Genomic DNA, 21338 nt, shown 5'->3' on the forward strand with positions numbered 1-21338 from the left:
ATAAATTTAGTGAAGAGAGTACAATTTTTCTTATCATATTAAGAAAAACATGATTAATATTTAATTGATGATATTTAATTTAATATCTGCTAAATATACAAAATATTTAAATATTTAGAATAATATGTATATAAATAATACGTTGCTCAGGTATTTTAGAGTAATCTAAACCAAGAAACAAATTTATGTCTTAGTCATATGCGTTATTATAAAATAAATGCATAATTAAATACATTATTTACAAAATAATATTAACAATCTAGATAAGAGTAATAAAGAAAACAATGTAGAATATAATTAATATGGGGGAATTCAAATGAGAAATACTAAGTTATTACCAACAAAAGCCTATAAAATAAGATTATACAAACTATATAAAGCTCTGCTCTTTAAAAAAAAATTAATGAGCATTTGATATGTTAACATACTTTTGAGTTGAGTCCCTCTATCTTCTTAAACAAATATATAATTATATATATATTAGTTAAATAAAATATAATTATTTAACTAATGCACAATTTAAATGAAATAAATTTAGCTACATTCTCAAATTAAAATATCTCTTACAATAGAATTTTTATCTAGATGCTATTTAGATGATAGCTCAGAATAATCTGCATATTTGCCATATATATTACAATATTGAATGTCTCCATAATAATGACAATGTAATTGCTCTCTTGCTAAGGATAATGCAATTTCACAGAAGTGCTTGAAAAATAAGTGCAAATACTATATTATTAGAATTTTTGCCCTAGTTAGCTGACAGATTGAACCCCATATGACCTAGATGAGTTAATTAATGTCAAATGTTCTTTCCTATGCATTTCTAGTGTATTGCTTCAAAGTCAATGTCCACATTTTAACATTGCTATCATAATAAAAATATAGCCTTATTTTTCTCGAATCCTTATTTTCTAGAACCACATTTAGGTGCATATATATTATCTAGATAATACAATTTAATTTAAAAAATATAGGGGAAATGGGTACATTGAAAACATTTGTTATACAGTTAATTGAATGGCATACATCAAGGTAGCCTAAGGTAATTTGCCCTTATGTTCAACTATTTAAAATAATAAGTATCAAAAAATTAAATTAATTTCTTACCTAAAATTTCAAAAAATAAATTGAAAAGCTGAGTAAAAAATCAACATCAAGTTTAACGAATTTTCAGAAGTAAACTGATATCATATCAATATGATACAAAATAATCAGATGTCTAGTTCATGTAACTTAGAATTATCAATCATAAATACATAAGGGATGTTTGAAAGTGTATTAGCCTTTAAATATATTGGGCCTTATGAATAATATTAGTATGTCACAAATTAAAGAATTTTTAATCAATGTAAAATAAAGATGTCACTATGAAATAGGTTGAATTTCCTATGTGAAATAAATAATGTATACCCAAGATAACCTGCCTTCCTTTCAATTTTGACAGAAAAACATATCTCATTTCAGAGTTTAGGTACATCCTCCTAAGTTAAATTTGATTTCCAATTAGTATGATTGTGAGTCAATAAAATGGAATATTTTTCAACCCTTTATTTTTGAATTATTTATATTTGCTTTACTTCTTAAAAAGATGACTTAAAATGGCATTATAACTCTCCACAAAAGGAAATAAACAAGAGTAAAAGAAAAATACCCAAGCTTTCTTAGAAATGTGGATTCTTAATTCTCTAGTTGCAGAATATTTTGCAATCTACATAACAGACAATCATTCTAAACATATGAATGCATATTTCCAATAAAGACAGAACACTATACCTATGTGCAGGTATCTTTCGGTTCCCAACAATCAGGATAACATCACAGAGTTGCTGTTGTTTCAAGTAACTTTCCATTTTTCTGAAGGTTTGCTCAGCATGGTGCACAGCCTGATAGAATTCTTCAGAGCTACTGGAGTCCATATCACTTTGAGGTGTCAGAGAATGGCTAGTTGCTGACAGCCTGAAAACCATACACAAAAAGAAGAGGTTTAGAAAGTGCCACCAATTGTCCAGAACTACGTACAGAATTTTAGAATTTTATAAGAAAAATCAACGCATCTCTCCTTATGTTCATCATTATTAATATATCAGAAAAATCCATTCAGTGTTAAATGATTTGTTCTAAGAAGCAATAAATGAATTGTAATTTTTTTCTCATCCTAAAGCAATTTAAAAGATAGGTTATTTGCATTTATTAAGACAGTAAATTAGTAAACTTGAAAAACATCACAGAAATGGTAAATTACAAACATGCCTATTCTAAAATTTATTACTAATAAAATGTTAATTTAATCAATTTGACATTGAGGTAGACCATCCAATTATACTATTCTAAATTACTATTCTTGTGAGGTTGTAGTAAATGTTGTCTTACAGAAGTAGGCAATTTTCATTGTGAGGACTTATAAAACATGGTTTGTAAAAAAGACTGACAAAAATTTGAAAGTAAGTTGTTTCATATTCTATATCCAACTGATTAAACAAAAACATACAGAATGTATTAGCTCAGTATTAATATATACTTAATCATATATATATATATATATATATATACGTATGTATATACATGTAAAACACTTTAGGATTTCATAAAGTCCATGATACTTAAGTTTGGCTACTACATATATTAATATCATAGACTGTTATACAATGAAGACTTTAAGATACCGTATTTCATATTAAGGAGAAGACTCTCAATATACTTAGATGCATGATAGGCTCAGCAGACCCAATCAAGTGCTCTGATAATAAATCCTTAAAACAACTTAAAAATGAAAATTTATTAAGTACATAACAATAATAATGAAGTAAATGACTTATTTCAAGATAGAAAGTAACATGGAGAATTTTGCTTTCAATTACAATGCAATAACATATTGCTGACTAAACCCCTCACCAAGAACACAAGAAAAAATTACATATAATATCAAAATAACTATTGGAATATACTTATAGCTACTAAGGCAGCCAGGACCTGAAAGAACAAGATCCTAGAAATAAGCTAAACTCATGGAAGTCAGCTCAAAATTCTACACAGCTTTTTCTCCCTCCTCAAGGTTTCTACCAACTGTAAGCAGCATAGTCTGAGAAGCTCAGAAGCTAATAATGTGGCAACTAAGCAGAACTTCTGGTGGTACCATGGGGCTTGGAGGAGGAATGGATATTGGACTTATGGGCCTCAAATGTAGTCAGAACTTGAGGACAAATGAGGGGATGTAAAGAAGGAACGTACAAGTAAGGCCGTTATTTTGTGTCACTTTTCCCCTAGCAGTATTTGCTTATTCCTAAACATGCTAGACAAGCAGAAAATAGTTTATGTGACGTTGAAAAGTTAAACAGAGCTTGAAAGATAAAAATTTGAATTTAAGGACCAGCAAAGACAGGGGACTCTGGTAAAAAAATGGGGTTTCAACTTAACTCCCTGAAGAACTATATCCTAGAAGTCAGGGAAAGTGGAAATAGACAAGATAATACAAAGGGTGAAACCTAGATTTGAATCAATGAAATCTCTAATTGCATTAAAGTGATATAATGTAAATGCCAGCAGTCAAAATAAACCCTCTTTAGAAAGGGTTAACCTCATCCAGACTCTATTATTTCATTCATATATATATATATATATATATATATATATATATAAATACTTGACATTAAAGAAAAAAATAGCAGGCCTATAAAGAAAGAAGACATAGGGAGAAAAACAGATATTAGAAACATGCTCCCAGGTGCTACAGATATCTTTAAATGGATGGATCCACAGTTGGTTATTTAGTAGATGTAAAAATGATTGTCATTAATATGTTTTAATATATATGACAAGCTGGAGGATTTCACAGAATATTAGGCTCTATAAAGATAAAATGAAAGTAAATAAGGAAATATAATAATTGAACTAATGATTTTGGTAAATGCACTGAACTGGTAGATTGAATGCAAATGAAGAACATAGTGATTTGAAAAATAAGTAGAAAACATTTAAACTAAAATATTGAGATAAAAACCAATAGTTTGGAAAACAAATGAAACATGGTAAGAAATTATAAGATTCATGAAATTGTAGTCTAAAAAGCAGGGAAGAGACATGATGGGGCAAAGGCCATCTGAAGAAATAATGGCCAAGAGTTTTTCAAAATGTGTTAAAGACATCAAGACACAGATTCAAGATTCACTATACACCCCCTGATAAAACAAAGAAAACTACACACCACAGTAAAGTCAATGAAAAACTAAAAAGAGAATAAAAAGACTTCCACCAGAGAACAGATAAAGTGATCATTCCCCCAGTTCTTTTAATGAGACAAATATAACATTGATACAAAACCTGAAAAGGATGTTACAAGGAAGGAAAATTAATGGCCATTGTCTCTCCTAAATATATTTATAAAAATCACAGGCAAAATGTTAGTAACCAAATACAGAAATGTATGTAAAAGAAAAAATGAATACAAAAAATAAATGCATCATATATATAGTTGGTAATGCATCAAAGCTAAGTTGGACTTAATTAAAGAAAAATCTTACTTAGGTAAACCACTTCATTCATTCATACAGCAAACATCAAATTTTGTTGAACCATTTCCTCCTTGAGATTGAAAATAAAATCTATTAGTACTACTTCTACTCAACATTTTTCTGGAGGGCCTTGCCAGTGTAATGTAAGCAAAAAATAAATAAATAAAGCCCATTAGAGTTAGATAAGAAAAAATATATCTGATATTATTTCCAGAGGATGTGTTTGTGCACATCGAAAATCCAAAAGAATCTACAGACAAGTTTAATAATCTAAATCTATTAAAATTATGTGTGTTCTCTGTTATCTACAATATTTATCTACACAATATGGTTATTTTCATCAGACTTTACAAGTTTTCCTTTAAATATTTAAAACTAATAGAAACATTTCTGTACCATATGTTTTCCTTTCACAAGTTTGCAAATTACAACCCCATAATATGGTCATTTCAAGGCATATATTTTAGGAATTCAAGCTCAGGCATATTTGGCAAGAACAGCAGAATTCTTCTGGACATTAACACACTGAACAGAAAAGCCACAATATTCCCTGCAGGATGCATTTTTAAATCAAGAATGAGCATAGGACAGCTTCAAGATGGCAGAGGAGTGAGACTTGGAGATTGCTTTCCTCCCCACAAATACATCGAAAATACATCTACACGTGGAACAACTCCTACAGAACACCTACTGAACACTGGCAGAAGACCTCAGACTTCCCAAAAGGCAAGAAACCCCCCACGTACCTGGGTAGGGCAAAAGAAAGAAGAAAACACAGAGACAAAAGAATAGGGATGAGAATTGCACCTCTGGGAGGGAGCTGTGAAGGAAGAAAAGTTTCCACACACTAGGAAGCCCCTTCACTGGCGGAGACAAGGGGTGGGAGGGTGGAAGCTTCGGAGCTACGGAGGAGAATGCAGCAACAGGGGTGCAGAGGGTAAAGCAGAGAGATTCCCACACAGAGGATCAGTGCTGACCAGCACTCACCAGCCTGAGAGGCTTGTCTGCTCACCCGTCAGCTGGAACGGGTTGGGGCTGGGAGCTGAGGGTCAGGGTTCAGAGGTCAGATCCCAGGAATAGAACTGGGGTTGGCTGTGTGAACACAGCCTCAAGGGGGCTAGTGCACCACAGCTAGCCAGGAGGGAGTCCGGGCAAAAGTCTGGAACTGCCTAAGAGGCAAGGGACCATTGTTTTGGGGTGTGCACGGGGAGGAGATTCAGAACACCGCCTAAATGAGCTCCAGAGATGGGTCCAAGTCCTGGCTATCAGCTCAGACACCAGAGATGGTCATAAAATTCTAAGGCTGATGCTACAGCCATCAAGAAGCCTGTGTGCAAGCACAGGTCACTATCCACACCTCCCCTCCTGGGAGCCTGTGCAGCCCGCCACAGCAGGGTCCCATGATCCAGGGAAAACTTCCCCGGGAGAACACACGGCACACCTCAGGCTGTTGCAACGTCACACTGGTTCCTGCTGCCGCAGGCTAGCCCCACATTCCATACCCCTCCTTTCCCCCCCCCCACCCCCCGCCTGAGTGAGCCAGAGCCACCAAATCAGCTGCTCCTTTAACCCCATCCTGTCTGGGTAGGGAAGAGATGCCCTCAGGTGACCTACATGCAGAGGCGGGACCAATCCAAAGCTGAAACCCAGGAGCTGTGAGAACAAAGAAGAGAAAGGGAAATCTCTCCAGCAGCCTCAGGAGCAGTGGATTAAATCTCCACAATGAACTTGACGTACTCTGCATCTGTGGAATATCTGAATAGACAAAGAATTATCCCAAAATTGAGATGGTGGACATTGAGAGCAGTGATATACATATATTTTTTCTTTTTCTCTTTTTGTGAGTGTGTATGTGTATGCTTCTTTGAGTGATTTTGTCTGTATAGCTTTGCTTTTACCATTAGTCCTAGGGTTCTGTGTGTCCGTTTTTTTGTTTTTGTTTATTTTTTGTATAGTTTTTTAGCACTTGTTATCATGGGTGGATTTGGTTTTTGGTTTGGTTGTTCCCTTCTTTCTTTTTTTATTATTTTTCAATTTTTGTTACTTTTAATAATATTTTTTTATGTTAATAACTTTATTTTATTTTATTTATTTATTTATTTTATTTATTTATTTATTTTTTCCTCCCTTTTCTTCTGAGTTGTGTTGCTGACAGTGTCTTGGTGCTGTGGTCGGGTATCAGGCCTGTGCCTCTGAGGTGGGAGAGCCAAGTTCAAGACATTGGTCCACCAGGGACCTCTGGGCTCTACATAATATCAAACGGAGAAAGCTCTACCAGAGATCTCCATCTCAGTGCCAAGACCCAGCTCCACTCAATGACCAGCAAGCTACAGTGCTGGACACCCAATGCCAAACAACTAGCAAGATGGGAACACAACTTCATCCATTAACAGAGAGGCTGCCTAAAACCATAATAAGGTCACAGACACCCCAAAACACACCACTGGATGCCGTCCTGCCCACCAGAAAGACAAGATCCAGCCTCATCCTCCGGAATACAGGCACTAGTCCCCTCCAAAAGGAAGGCTACATAAGCCACTGAACCAATCTAAACCACTGGGTGCAGACACCAAAAACGATGGGAACTACTAACCTGCAGCCTGTGAACAGCAGACCCCAAACGTAGTAAGTTAAGCAAAATGAGAAGACAGAGAAACACACAGCAGATGAAGGAGCAAGGTAAAAACCCACGACACCAAACAATTGAAGAGGAAATAGGCAGCCTACCAGAAAAAGAATTCAGAGTAATGATAGTAAAGATGATCCAAAATCTTGGAAATAGAATGGAGAATATACAAGAAACGTTTAACAAGGACCTAGAAGAACTGAAGAGCAAACAAACAATGATGAACAAGACAATAAATGAAATTAAAAATTCTCTAGAAGGAATCAATAGCAGAATAACGGAGGCAGAAGAACAGAAAAGTGACCTAGGAGATAAAAGAGTGGAAATAACTACTGTAGAGCAGAATAATGAAAAGAGAATGAAAAGAACTGAGGACAGTCACAGAGAACTCTGGGACAACATTAAATGCACCAACATTCAAATTATAGGAGTCCCAGAAGAAGAAGAGAAAAAGAAAGTGACTGAGAAAATATTTGAAGAGATTATACTTGAAAACATCCCGAATATGGGAAAGGAAATAGTCAATCAAGTCCAGGAAGCATAGAGAGTCCCATACTAGATAAATCCAAGGAGAAACATGCCAAGACACATATTAATCAAACTATCAAAAATTAAATACAAAGAAGAAATATTAAAAGCAGCAAGGGAAAAACAACAAATAGCATACAAGGGAATCCCCATAAGGTTAAAAGCTGATCTTTCAGCAGAAACTCTGTAAGCCAAAAGGGAGTGGCAGAACATATTTAGAGTGATGAAAGGGAAAAAACCTACAACCAAGATTACTCTACACAACAAGGATCTCATTCAGATTCGACAGAGAAATTAAAACCTTTACAGACAAGTGAAAGATAAGAGAATTCAGCACCAACAAACCAAGTTTACAACAAATGCTAAAAGAAATTCTCTAAGCAGGAAACACAAGAGAAGGAAAAGACCTACAAAAACAAACAAACAAAAAATAAGAAAATGGTAATAGGAACATACATATCAGTAATTACCTTAAATGTAAATGGATTAAATGCGCTAACCAAAAGACATAGACAGGCTGAATGGATGCAAAAACAAGACCAGTATATATGCTGTCTACAAGAGACCCACTTCAGACCTAGGGACACATACAGACTGAAAGTGAGGGGATGGAAAAAGATATTCCATGAAAATGGAAATCAGAAGAATGCTGGAGTAGCAATTCTCATATCACACAAAATAGACTTTAAAATAAAGATTATTACAAGAGACAAAGAAGGACACTACATAATGATTAAGGGATCAATCTAAGAAGAAGATAGAACAATTGTAAATATTTATGCACCCAATATATAAGCACTTCAATACATAAGGCAAATGCTAACTGCCATAAAAGGGGAAATCGACAGTAACACAATCATAGTAGGGGACTTTAACACCCCACTTTCACCAATGGACACATCATCCAAAATGAAAATAAATAAGGAAACACAAGCTTTAAAGGATACATTAAACAAGATGGACTTAATTGATATCTATCAGATATTCCAGTCAAAAACAACAGAATACACTTTCTTCTCAAGTGCTCATGGAACATTCTCCAGGATAGATCATATCTTGGATCACAAATCAAGCCTTGGTAAATTTAAGAAAACTGAAATTGCATCAAGTACCTTTTCCAACCGCAACGCTATGAGACTAAATAGCAATTACAGGAAAGATCTGCAAAAAATACAAACACATGGAGGCTAAACAATACACTACTCAATAACCAAGAGATCACTGAAGAAATCAAAGAGGAAATCAAAAAATACCTAGAAACAAATGCAATGAAAACACAATGACCCAAAACCTATGGGATGCAGCAAAAGCAGTTCTAAGAGGGAAGTTTATAGCAATACAATCCTACCTCAAGAAAGAAGAAACGTCTCAAATAAACAACCTAACCTTACACCTAAAGCAATTAGAGAAAGAAGAACAAAAGACCCCAAAGTTAGCAGAAGGAAAGAAATCATAAAGATCGGATCAGAAATAAATGAAAAAGATATGAAGAAAACAATAGCAAAGATCAATAAAACTAAAAGCTGGTTCTTTGAGAAGATAAACAAAACTGATAAACCATTAGTCAGACTCATCAAGAAAAAAGGGAGAAGACTCAAATAACTAGAAGTAGAAATGAAAAAGGAGAGGTAACAACTGACACTGCAGAAATACAAAGGATCATGAGAAATTACTACAAGCAACTCTATGCCAATAAAATGGACAACCTGGAAGAAATGGACAAATTCTTAGAAAAGCCTAACCTTCTGAGACTGAACCAGGCATAAATAGAAAATATAAACAGACCAATCACATGCCTGAAATTGAGAGTGTGATTAAAAATCTTCCAAACAAAAAAGCCCAGGGCCAGATGGCTTCAAGGCAAACTCTATGAAACATTTAGAGAAGAGCTAACACCTATCCTTCTCAAACTCTTCCAAAATATTGCAGTGGGAGGAACACTCCCAAACTCCTTCTACAAGGCCACCATCACCCTGATACAATAACCAGACAAAGATGTCACAATGAAAACTAAAGGCCAATATCACTGATGAACCTAGATGCAAAAATCCTCAACAAAATCCTAGCAAACAGAATCCAACAGCACATTAAAAGGATCATACACCATGATCAAGTGGGGTTTATCCCAGGAATGCAAGAATTGCTCAATATACACAAATCAATCAATGAGATACACCATATTAACAAATTGAAGGGTAAAAACCACATGATCTTCTCAGTAGATGCAGAAAAAGCTTTTGGCAAAATTCAACACCCATTTATGATAAAAAAAAAAAAAACCTCCAGAAAGTAGGCATAGAGTTAACTTACCTCAACATAATAAAGGCTATATATGACAAACCCACAGCCAACATCGTTTTCAATGGTGAAAAACTGAAACCATTTCCACTAAAATCAGGAATAAGACAAGGTTGCCCACTCTCACCACTATTATTCAGCATAGTTTTGGAAGTTTTAGCCACAAAATTCAGAGAAGAAAAAGAAATAAAAGGAATCTAAATCAGAAAAGAAGTAAAGCTGTCACTGTTTGCAGATGACATGATACTATACATAGAGAATCCCAAAGGTGCTACAAGAAAGCTACTAGAGCTAATCAAGGAATATGGTAAAGTAGCAGGATACAAAATTAATGCACAGAAATCTCTTGCATTCCTATACAGTAATGATGAAAAATCTGAAAGAGAAATTAAGGAAACACTCCCATTTACCATTGCGACTAAAAGAATAAAATACCTAGGAATATACATACCTAAGGACACAATAAATGCTGGAAAGGGTGTGGAGAAAAGGGAACCCTCTTTTACTGTTGACGGGAATGTAAGGTGATACAGCCACTATGCAGAACAGTATGGAGGTTCCTTAAAAAACTAAAAATAGGGCTACCATATGACCCAGCAATCCCATTACTGGGCATATACCCTGAGAAAACCATAATTCAAAAAGAGTCATGTACCACAATGTTCATTGCAGGTCTATTTGCAATAGCCAGGACATGAAAGCAACCTAAGCGTCCATCAACAGATGAATGGATAAAGAAGATGTGGTACGTATATACAATAGAATATTACTCAGCCATAAAAAGAAACAAAATTGAGTTATTTGTAGTGAGGTGGATGGACCTATAGTCTGTCATACAGAGTGAAGTAAGTCAGAAAAAGAAAAACAAATACCATATGCTAACACACATATATATGGAATCTAAAAATAAAAAGGTTATGAAGAACCTAAGGGCAGGACAGGAATAAAGACGCAGATGTAGAGAATAGACTTGAGGACATGGAGAGGGGTAAGGGTAAGCTGGGATGAAGTGAGAGAGTGGCATGGGCTTATATATACTACCAAATGTAAAAGAGATAGCTAGTGGGAAGCAGTCGCATAGCACAGGGAGATCAGCTCAGTGCTTTGTGATCACCTAGAGGGTTGGGATAGGGAGGGTGGGAGGCAGACGCAAGAGGGAGATATGGGGATATATGTATATGTATAGCTGATTCACTTTGCTATAAAGCAGAAACTAACACACCATTGTAAAGCACTTATACTCCAATAAAGATGTTAAAAAAAAAAAATTACCATAACCAAGATAATAGATTTTTTCACCTTCACTCAAAAATATCCTTGTGACCATGGCAATCCTTTTCTCTTGTCCCTCTCCAGGATAGAAGAACCACTGCTTTGACTATAAAATTATTATATTAGCAAGGACTTACTTATTTAAAATTCAATTAGTCATTGGCATTGAGAGTTGACCTAAGGTTTCTCTAGTTCAAAGAGAAATAAGAGTAATCTATAGTTGGAGGCAAGAATAATGATAGGAATCAAATATAAACAATATTTATTTGAATATATATTGTACTCATAGCTATGCATTGCTGAGTAATAACATGAAAAGACTGGGTTAGGGTGATAGTTTCTATAAAATAGACAAGTGTTGGGGAAAGAAAGCCATCACCAAATATAGGGTATCAGACAAACCCCTCATTTTCCTAGGACTGGCTCTGACTGTAGCAATCTCTACATTGTTGTGGTCAAAATCAGGTGTGTGCCGTTTGCTCATTATAACTGAAAGTTATTACCATTGAGAAACATCTGGCATAATTTGTTTTTCATGTGATTCACTGGCTATGTTTTAGAGCTACTAATGAGGAAGAAAACAGTCAATTTATGGACAAGTTCTTTTGCCCTCTTAACTTTTTGTGCTCTGCATGAATCAACCACAATATTGTTAATTCCCCTTAGGGGTTCCCTCTCTATCAACAATTCAAGAATTTAATAGACACATGCCAGGTAAAGCTTTAAGAGTTCATAATATAGAAGGCCATTACGAGAGCCATTTTATATTCACCTAATAGTCACAGAAGTGAGAGTAAAAAGGAGTTTCATTTAACTTTTCATAATCTCAAGGAAAAGACAACTAAAACATCCTTTTTATCGTGACTGAAATCCTTTAGAGTACCTTGAAGCAGTAGCAGCATGTTAAAAAAAATGCTATTTTCAAGAAGGTTGTACTCAGTGTGAATAAGTGACATGGGGTTTGTTGTTTTCAGTGTCCTCAAGCAGTCACACTGTTAGAGCTTAATCATTTCTGTTTACCATGCCTTATCATAATGTAAGAATATTTTTCTACCTGTGACTCTAGGAATGTAATTAAAAATGTTATTGCAATGTAAGAAAGAAAACAAAAATCATAAAGTCCCCTTGCCTTTTATTTTATTTACTTTCAATTTTTAGATACGAAGTATCATATGTTGGTTGTTATTAAATTTTAATCCTTGATCTTTCTGTTGTAATGTTAGAGGGAAAAAGTAGAAATAAATGTTGTAGATAAGTCTGGTTTAAATACTTTCAATAACAGTAAGCTCATGTCTACTTAACACATATTTTTATGAATAATTATTTGAAATTATCTGTAGTAGATTAAATGGCATCCCCCCAAGATATGTCTATCCAGAACCTCAGAATGCAATCTTATTTGGAATAAAGGCCTGTGCAGATATAATTAAGGTAAGGATCTCAAGACGAGATCATCTTGGATTAGGGTGGGTTCTAAATCCAATGACAAGTGTTTTTATAAGAGGCCAAAAAAAGAGAATATGGAAGCACAAAGAGAAGGTATGTGAAGATGGAGACAGAGACTGGAGCTATGCTGTCACAGCCAAACAACCTTTGGAGACACCAAAACCTGGAAGAGGCAGGAAAGATTCTCCTGTAGAGGTTTTAGATGGGGGGGGGGGGGCTGCCAACCCCTTGATTTCAGATTTTTGGCTCCAGAACTTTGAAAGAATAAATTTCTGTTGTTTTCAGCCATCAAAAAAAAAAAAAAAAAAAAAGAAGAGCATAACATTATCGACTCTCAGGTAACTAAGGAGAATCAAATCAGGACTGTAGGTTGCCCAATTAGATCAAGACTAACTCTTTGAGACCTTGATATTTCTGGTCTAGTATCAGACTGAATGAATAACATCTAAAAGTCAAGATATTAGAGACAGCCCTGCAAAATGGCTCCAGATTGGTTTAGAGGAGGTCTGAGATAAATTCAAATCCTTATGTTAACTTCCTACAGGTTAAGTAACATCCTTAAGGCAGAAAGTTTTACACCTTATTAAGAACTTTGTAGCTTGGGAAATTTTATTGGGAAAAAAAAAATTAGTATACTTTATTTTCAAGTCACTCAAGTTATGATGGGTGCAATATTAGACCAAATAGTGAAAAATAGAATATCTTTCAATTTCAGTTTTAGAGCTTGGTGAGACCATAGACATAAAATGAAACAGGGCATAGAATTTGACAGGATTTATTCAAAGTCAAAAAGCTAATTACTGTCAAGATAGCCTCCTTTTACATAATATAGGTACATTAACAAATCTTGATTATGACATAGACATGGCCTTTTTCTGAAGAATTTGAAAATAATTTGAGAATAAGTCTTAAAAGAACAGAGAGCTAGAAACTAGCCTCAAAAATAATTTTTTTTAGAGTTCATGCTCACGCCTAGATTTCATTCCTAAAATTTCTCATGCTTTGTTTCTCCATATTATATATGAAAACAAGTCACTTCTCTCGAAAGTTAGTTAATCTGCCAGAGTAATAGTTATGTTGGTTTGTCTCTATTTTCTCCTTATAAAGTCACTGTCACAGTGCTTACATGTTTCCTTATAAATCATTTCCTGATCTCAGAATTGAGTAGGGCTTGCTGTTCTTGAACTTTGGTTCAGGATCTAAAAAGGAGTTTCAGGATGCGTATGATTTTTAAGTTAAAGTTCATTGTATCTTTAAGACCCATCGTATATCTAGGCTTATTATTTTAACAAATGCTTAAAATTTTAGAAAATAGGGATCATATCTTTACAACGTTTCCTATAAGTATTAAGAAAGAACCTGACATTGGATTATTTCTGTTATTGTCTAAGTTTTATTTCTTCAGCTTAAATAAACTTTATAATCTCTTTCCAATCTGAGTCTCTCAGATGTTTCGATCTGACATTGTAATGTGTATCCTTATTGTGACCCAACAATATAAAGCTTCTAGCTTTAAGAAAGACAGTTTTAAAAGTCCAATATGACTTCTTCTGATCAGAATTTAAAGATATTAAAGATTTCCCCAACCTTTGTAAAACAATAAAACAAAGAAAAATTTTTCTTGACCTTGTGAAAAGAACTATGTCAGGATGACTGAGATGTGACATGAGAGCCTCCATATTTGCTGCCCATGTGGGGCTTCTGCTGAACCCTGTAAATTAAAGCTGATAAGTAATTGCTGAGAACTAGACTTTGCCTAGCCTAAGAAAACATAACTTTCCCTAGTAACAGATGAGATGCATTCCACAAATCAATCATATGTAAAGAAAAATTTTCCCTCCAATCCAAATTCTTGGTGAACAACTTGTGTAAGCCTGCATTAACTTCCCACTTTTTCCTATTAAAAACCCTTACCCATTTTCTTCTGATGGGACACCATTCTGATTTTCTCCAGAAACTTTGATCCTTGAATTGCAATTCTAAGACCCCATATAAAGTACCTCTTTGCCTTTTCATAGTTTGCAGTCCTTTCAGCTGACATTTTTGGTGTCAGAAGTGGGATGCAAAGCACTCTTCCCCCCATCTCTGAAGCTGATGTAGATCTGAGCAAGGTACCTGTGTGAGTCCATTGTGCTCTGTCACATCCCTTGTTGCTCTGGACCTGGGTCATAAGTCCTCTTGGTCCAGGACCTCCTTCCTTGGTTGAGGTTTAGGCCATTATTCTTGGTGTCTTTTATTTGATCAATCACATGAGAGATTGCTGTCTTTTGGTGAGTGTGCTATAATGGGAAGTTTACAGTCTAAGACTGTTATGAGGGAGGATTATCACCTATCTGGGACTCCTGCTGGGTACAGGTACAAAAAGTATGGGGTTGCCTCTTGTGCTTACCTAGGTAAATGGCAATGATATAACAGAGATGACATAAAATTGCACTGGCTAGAATAGGGAACTTTTGAAATTCCAAAATTGGTCTTTTCTGTGTGTGCATAATTAGAAGCTAAAAGGTCTGAAACTAAACAAATAGAGTGGGAAACCTATTATAATTGGTATACTGAAGTCTCCCAATGAACTCATGAAACCCAAAAGGTCTGTGAATCTAAAATTGCTTCACTGCATTTGGCACCACTGGGGCTCCAGGGATCCAAGTAGTCATACCACTTCTATGCCCTGTCCTCACTGGGGCAGACCCAAGAGCTCCAAGTCAGCCTCAGGACAAGACTCCTGTGGGTGGACCACACACAGAGGTGGGGATAAAACCAAAGCTGAACCCCAGGAATGGGGTGACTAAGGAAGAAGATTAAAAATCTTTACATCAGATGTACAAGCTGCAGATTAAATCCCCACGATCAGCTAGGTAGACCCTGCGTCTATGGAATATCTGAGTAGAAAATGAATGTTCGTACAAATAAAAATGGTCTAGCAATGGCAGCTGTGGACTTTGGGGACAAGTGCAGGCAGGAATTGGGCAGGATTGGACTCTGAGTGGTGCCCACAGGGCCCTCAGCAAGTCCAGAGACCAGCCCAGAGGCAGAAGAGAGTCTCTTGGGGAGGTGGAGGTGGGCTGTGGCTCATGGCGTGTGCAAGAACATTTACAGCTGAGAATCCAGGGAAACATAATTATTACTATTAATTTGATTATGTTTTGTTTCATTCTGTTTTTGGTTCTGGCATTTTTTCTTTGTTGTTGTTTTAGTATTTTTTTCTTCTATTTAGTCTTTTGGGATCTTCATGTTTTATAACATTTTTTTTTTTAATTTATATTTCTATTTTTACTTTGCTTTTCTGTTGTTCTGTGATCTTTTCCCTTATCTTTTTTCTTCTTCTTTTTCTTTAATATATTTTTAATTTTTTTTTTTTATATTTCCATTTCTACTTTACTTTTCTGTTGCTCTGTGTCTTTTCCCATTTTATTTTAGTCATTTTTATCAGTTTGTTCTGTTTCCTTGCTTTATTCTTCAGTTGGCACACTGCTTTGGTTTGTTTTTAGGTTTTCTGTTTTTCTTAGTTCTGATCCTAATTGATTTCGTTTTTGGGTTCCTCTGTTAGTCTGGTTGTTCTCTTGCTTTTTGTTTTAATTTGTTCTGTTTTTGTTTCTTTTGCATGTGCGTTTCCTTGTTTCTCTTTCTGTTTGTTTGATTTTTCTTTTTCAATTTATTTTATTTATTTATTTTTCATTGTGTTGGGTCTTCACTGCTGCATGTGAACTCTCTCTAGTTGTGGCGAGTGGGGGCTACTCTTCATTGTGGTGTGCTTCTCTTGTTGCCGAGCACATGCTCTAGGCATGCAGGCTTCAGTAGTGTGGCACGAGGGCTCAGTAGATGTGGCTGACGGGCTCTAGAGCACAGGATCAGTAGTTGTGGTGCATGGGCTTAATTGCTCTGTGACATGTGGGATCTTCCTGGACCAGGGCTCGAACATGTGTCCCCTGCATTGGCAGGTGGATACCTAACCACTGCACTACCAGGGAAGTCCCTGTTTGTTTGATATTGTTTTATCATTTCTCTGGGGTTTTGTCTTTTTTTTTTTCCTTCTTTAGTTTATATATATATATATATATATATATATATATATATATTTCTACTGTCCTTTTATGCTGTTCTGTCTTTTTTGCCCTTTCTCCTTTTCTTTATTCTATCATTTTTGTCAATCTGTTTTGTTTCTTTGCTTCATTCTTCAGTAAGCACTCTGCTTTGGTTTGGTTTTATGGGTTTTGTGGTTTTGTTAGTTTTCTTTTAAATTCTTTGATTTCGTTCTTGGGTTCTTTTGTTTTTCTGTTATTCTCTTGCTTTTTGTTTCATTTGCTTCTGTTTTTGTTGCTTTTGTGTGTGTGTGTGTTTCCTTGTTTCTGTTTTTGTTTGTTTGATTTTATTTTTACCATTTGTCTGGGGTTTCGTTAGTATTTATTTATTTATTTTTTAATTTCCTTTATTGCCAGGATGAGCAACTTGCAAGGTCTTGGTTCCTCGACATGAAGTCATGCCTGAGGCTCTGTGGTGGGAGCACAGAGTCCAGGACGCTGCACCACTAGAGACTTCCATGCCCCAGGGAAGATTAAACACCAATAGCTCTCACAGAGGTCTAGATCTGAATCTAAGACCCAGCTCCACCCAACTGCCTGCAACTCCCAGTTCTGGACGCCTCACACCAAACAACAAACAAGACAGGAACACAAACCTGCCCATGAAGACACACACTGCATAAAGTCATACTAAGGTCACAGACACCCCAAAACTCACAACCTGACATAGCCCTGCTCATCAGAAGGAAATGATTCAGCTCCACCCACCAGAACGCAGACACCAGTTCCTCCAATCAGGAAGCCTACACAAGACATTGGATAAACTGCACCACCAGGGTCAGAGAACAGAAGCAAGAGGAACTATGACTCTGCAACCTAGGGAAAAAAAGAACTAAAATACTGTAAATTAGTCAAAGTGAGAAGACAGAGAAATATCTTGCAGGCAAAAGAGCAAGATAAAAACCGACAAGACCAAATAAATGAAGAGGAAATAGGCAAACTGCCTGAAAGATTTCAGAGTAATGATAGAAATGATGATCCAAAATCTTGGAAATAGAATAGAGAAAATATAAGAAATGTTTAATGAGGAACTAGAAGAACTAAAGAACAAACAAACAGTAATGAACAGCATAATAACTGAAATTAAAACTACACTAGAAGGAATCAATAACAGAATAACTGAGACAGAAGAACGGATAAGTGAGCTGGACAATAGCATGGTGGAAATAACTGAGGCATAGCAGAATAAAGAAAAAAGAATGAAAAGAAGAGAAGACAGTCTTGAGACCTCTGGGACAACATTAAGTGCACCAGGAATCAAATTATAGGCATCCCAAGGAGAAACACGTGGAGGCACATATTAATCAAACTAACAAAAATTAAACACAAAGAAAAAATATTAAAAGCAGCAAGGGAAAAGCAACAAATAACATACAAGGGTATCCCCATAAGGTTAATATATTGAAATGATATTTCAACAGAAACTCTACAGGCCAGAAGGGAATAGCAGGATATATTTAAAGTGATGAAAGGGAAAAACCTACACCCAAGATTACTCTACCCAGCAAGGATCTCATTCAGATTTGATGGAGAAATCAAAAGCTGTACACACAAGCAAAAGTTGAGAGAATTCAACACTACCAAACCAGCTTTACAACAAATGATAAAGGAACTTCATTAGGCAGGAAGCACAAGAGAAGGAAAAGACCTACAAAAACAAACCCCAAAAAATTAAGAAAATGGTAATAGCAACATACATATCAATAATTACCCTAAATGTAAATGGATTAAATGCTCCAACCAAAAGACGCAGACTGGTTGAATGTATACAGAAACAAGACCCAGATATATGCTGTTTTCAAGAGACCCACATCAGACTTAGGGACACATACAGACTGAAAGTGAGGGGATGGAAAAAGATATTCCATGCAAATGGAAATCAAAAGAAAGCTGAAGTAACAATACTCATATAAGACAAAATAGACTTTAAAATAAAGACTATTACAAAAGACAAGGAAGGACACTACATAATGATCAAGGGATCAATCCAAGAAGAAGATATTTACAACTGTAATTAACTAGGCACCCAACATAGGAGCACCTCAATACATAAAGCAAATGCCAACAGCCATAAAAGTGGAAATCGACAGTAACACAAAAATAGTGGGGAATTTTAACACCCCACTTACACCAATGGACAGGTCATCCAAACTGAAAATAAATAAGGAAACACAAGCTTTAAATGAAACATTAGAACAGATGAACTTAATCGATATTTGTAGGACATTCCATCCAAAAACAACAGAATACACTTTCTTCTCTAGTGCACACAGAACATTCTCCAGAATAAATCACATCTTGGATCCCAAATCAAGTTTTGGTAAGTTCAAGAAAACTGACATGGTATCAAGCATATTTTCTAACCACAATGCTATGAAACTAGATATTAATTACAGGAAAAAAATTATCAAAAATACAAACACATGGAGGCTAAACAAGGTGCTACTAAACAACCAAGAGATCACTGAAGAAATCAAAGAGTACCTAGAAATAAATGACAATGAAAACACAACGACCCAAAATCTATGGGGTGCAGCAAAAGCCGTTGTAAGAGGGAAGTTTATAGCAATACAACACTACCTCAGAAAACAAGAAAAATCTCAAATAAACAACATAACCTTACACTTAAAGCAATTAGAGAAAGAAGAATTTAAAAAAAAAAACCCAAAATTAGGAGAATGAAAGAAATCATAAAGATCAGATCAGAAATAAATGAAAAAGAAATGAAGACAACAATAGCAAAGATCAATAAAATTAAAAGCTCGTTCTTTAGAAGATAAACAAAATCGAAAAACCATTTGCAAGACTCATCAAGAAAAAAAGCAAGATGACTCAAATCTACAGAATTAGACATGAAAAAGGAGAAGTAACAACTGACACTGCAGAAATACAAAGGATCATGAGAGACTACTACAAGCAACTATATACCAATAAAATGGACAACCTGGAGGAAATGGACAAATTCTTAGAAAACTACAACCTTCCAAGACTGAACCAGGACAAAATAGAAAATACGAACAGACCAGTCATAAACACTGAAATTGAAACTGTGATTAAAAATCTTCCAACAAAAGAAAGCCCAGGGTCGGATGGCTTCACAGGCGAATTCTATCAAACATTTAGAGAAGAGCTAACGCCTATCCTTCTTAAACTCTTCCAAAATATAGCAGAGGGAGGAACATTCCCAAACTCATTTTATGAGGCCACCATCACAATGATACCAAAACCAGAAAAAGATGTCACAAAAAAGGAAAATTACAGGCCAATATCACTGATGAACATAGATGCAAAAATCCTCAACAAAATACAAGCAAACAGAATCCAAGAGCACATTAAAAGGATCATACACCATGATCAAGTGGGGTTTATCTCAATAATGCAAGGATTCTTCAGTAGAGCAAATCAATCAATGTGATACACCATATTAAAAAATTGAAGGATAAAAATCATGTGATCATCTCAGTAGATGCAGAAAAAATTTTTCACAGAATTCAACACCCATTTATGATAAAAACTCTCCAGAAAGTGGGCATAGAGGGAACTTGCCTCAACATAATTAAAGCCATATATAACAAAACACAGCCAAGATCATTCTCAATGGTGAAAAACTGAAAGCATTTCCTCTATGATCAGGAAGAAGACAAGTGTGCCCACTCTCACCACTATTATTCAACATAGTTTCGGAATTTTTAGCCATGGCAATCAGAGAAGAAAAAGAAATAAAAGGAATCCAAATTGGAAAATAATTTAAACTGTTACTGTTTGTTTGCAGATGACATGATACTATACATAGAAAATCCTGAAGATGTCACCAGAAAACTATTAGGGCTAATCAATGAATTTGGTAAAGTAGCAAGTTACAAAATCAATGCACAAAAATCTCTTGCATTCCTATACACTAATGATGAAAAATCTGAAAGAGAAATTAAGGAAACACTCCCATTTACCATTGCAACAAAAATAATAAAATACCTAAGAATAAACCTACTTAAGGAGGCAAAAGACCTGTATGCAGAAAACTATGAGACACTGATGAAAGAAATCAAAGATGATACAAACATATGGAGAGATATACCATGTTCTTGGATTGGAAGAATCAACATTGTGAAAATGACTATACTACCCAAAGCAATCTACAGATTCATTGCAATCCCTATCAGACTACCAATGGCATTTTTCACAGAACTAGAACAAAAAATTTCACAATTTGTATGGAAATACAAAAGACCCCAAATAGCCAAAACAATCTTGAGAAAGAAAATCGGAGCTCAGAAATCAGGCTCCCTGACTTCAGACTATACTACAAAGTTACAGTAATCAAGGCAGTATGGTACTGGCACAAAAACAGAAATATAGATCAGTGGATCAGGGTAGAAAGTCCAGAGATAAACTGTTGCACATATGGGCACCTTATCTTTGACAAAGGAGGCAAGAATATACAATGGAAAAAAGACAGCCTCTTCAATAAGTGGTGCTGGGAAAACTGAACAACTACATGCAAAAGAATGAAATTAGAACACTTCCTAACACCACACACACAAATAAGCTCAAAATGCTCAAAATGCATTGAAGATG

At 35.3% G+C, this 21338-nt stretch overlaps 1 protein-coding gene across 1 annotated transcript in view; it reads right to left on the reverse strand.

Moving 5' to 3' along the window:
• Positions 1-21338, reverse strand: part of KLHL1 (kelch like family member 1) — a 432606-nt gene that overhangs the window by 272103 nt on the left and 139165 nt on the right. The window contains exon 2 of the mRNA XM_082365956.1: positions 1780-1962. Coding sequence (XP_082222082.1) covers positions 1780-1962 — 183 coding nt within the window. The remainder of the gene's footprint in view (positions 1-1779; positions 1963-21338) is intronic.

Source organism: Balaenoptera borealis (assembly GCF_965194805.1).
Source record: "Balaenoptera borealis genome assembly, chromosome: 18".
Taxonomy (NCBI): Eukaryota; Metazoa; Chordata; class Mammalia; order Artiodactyla; family Balaenopteridae; genus Balaenoptera; species Balaenoptera borealis.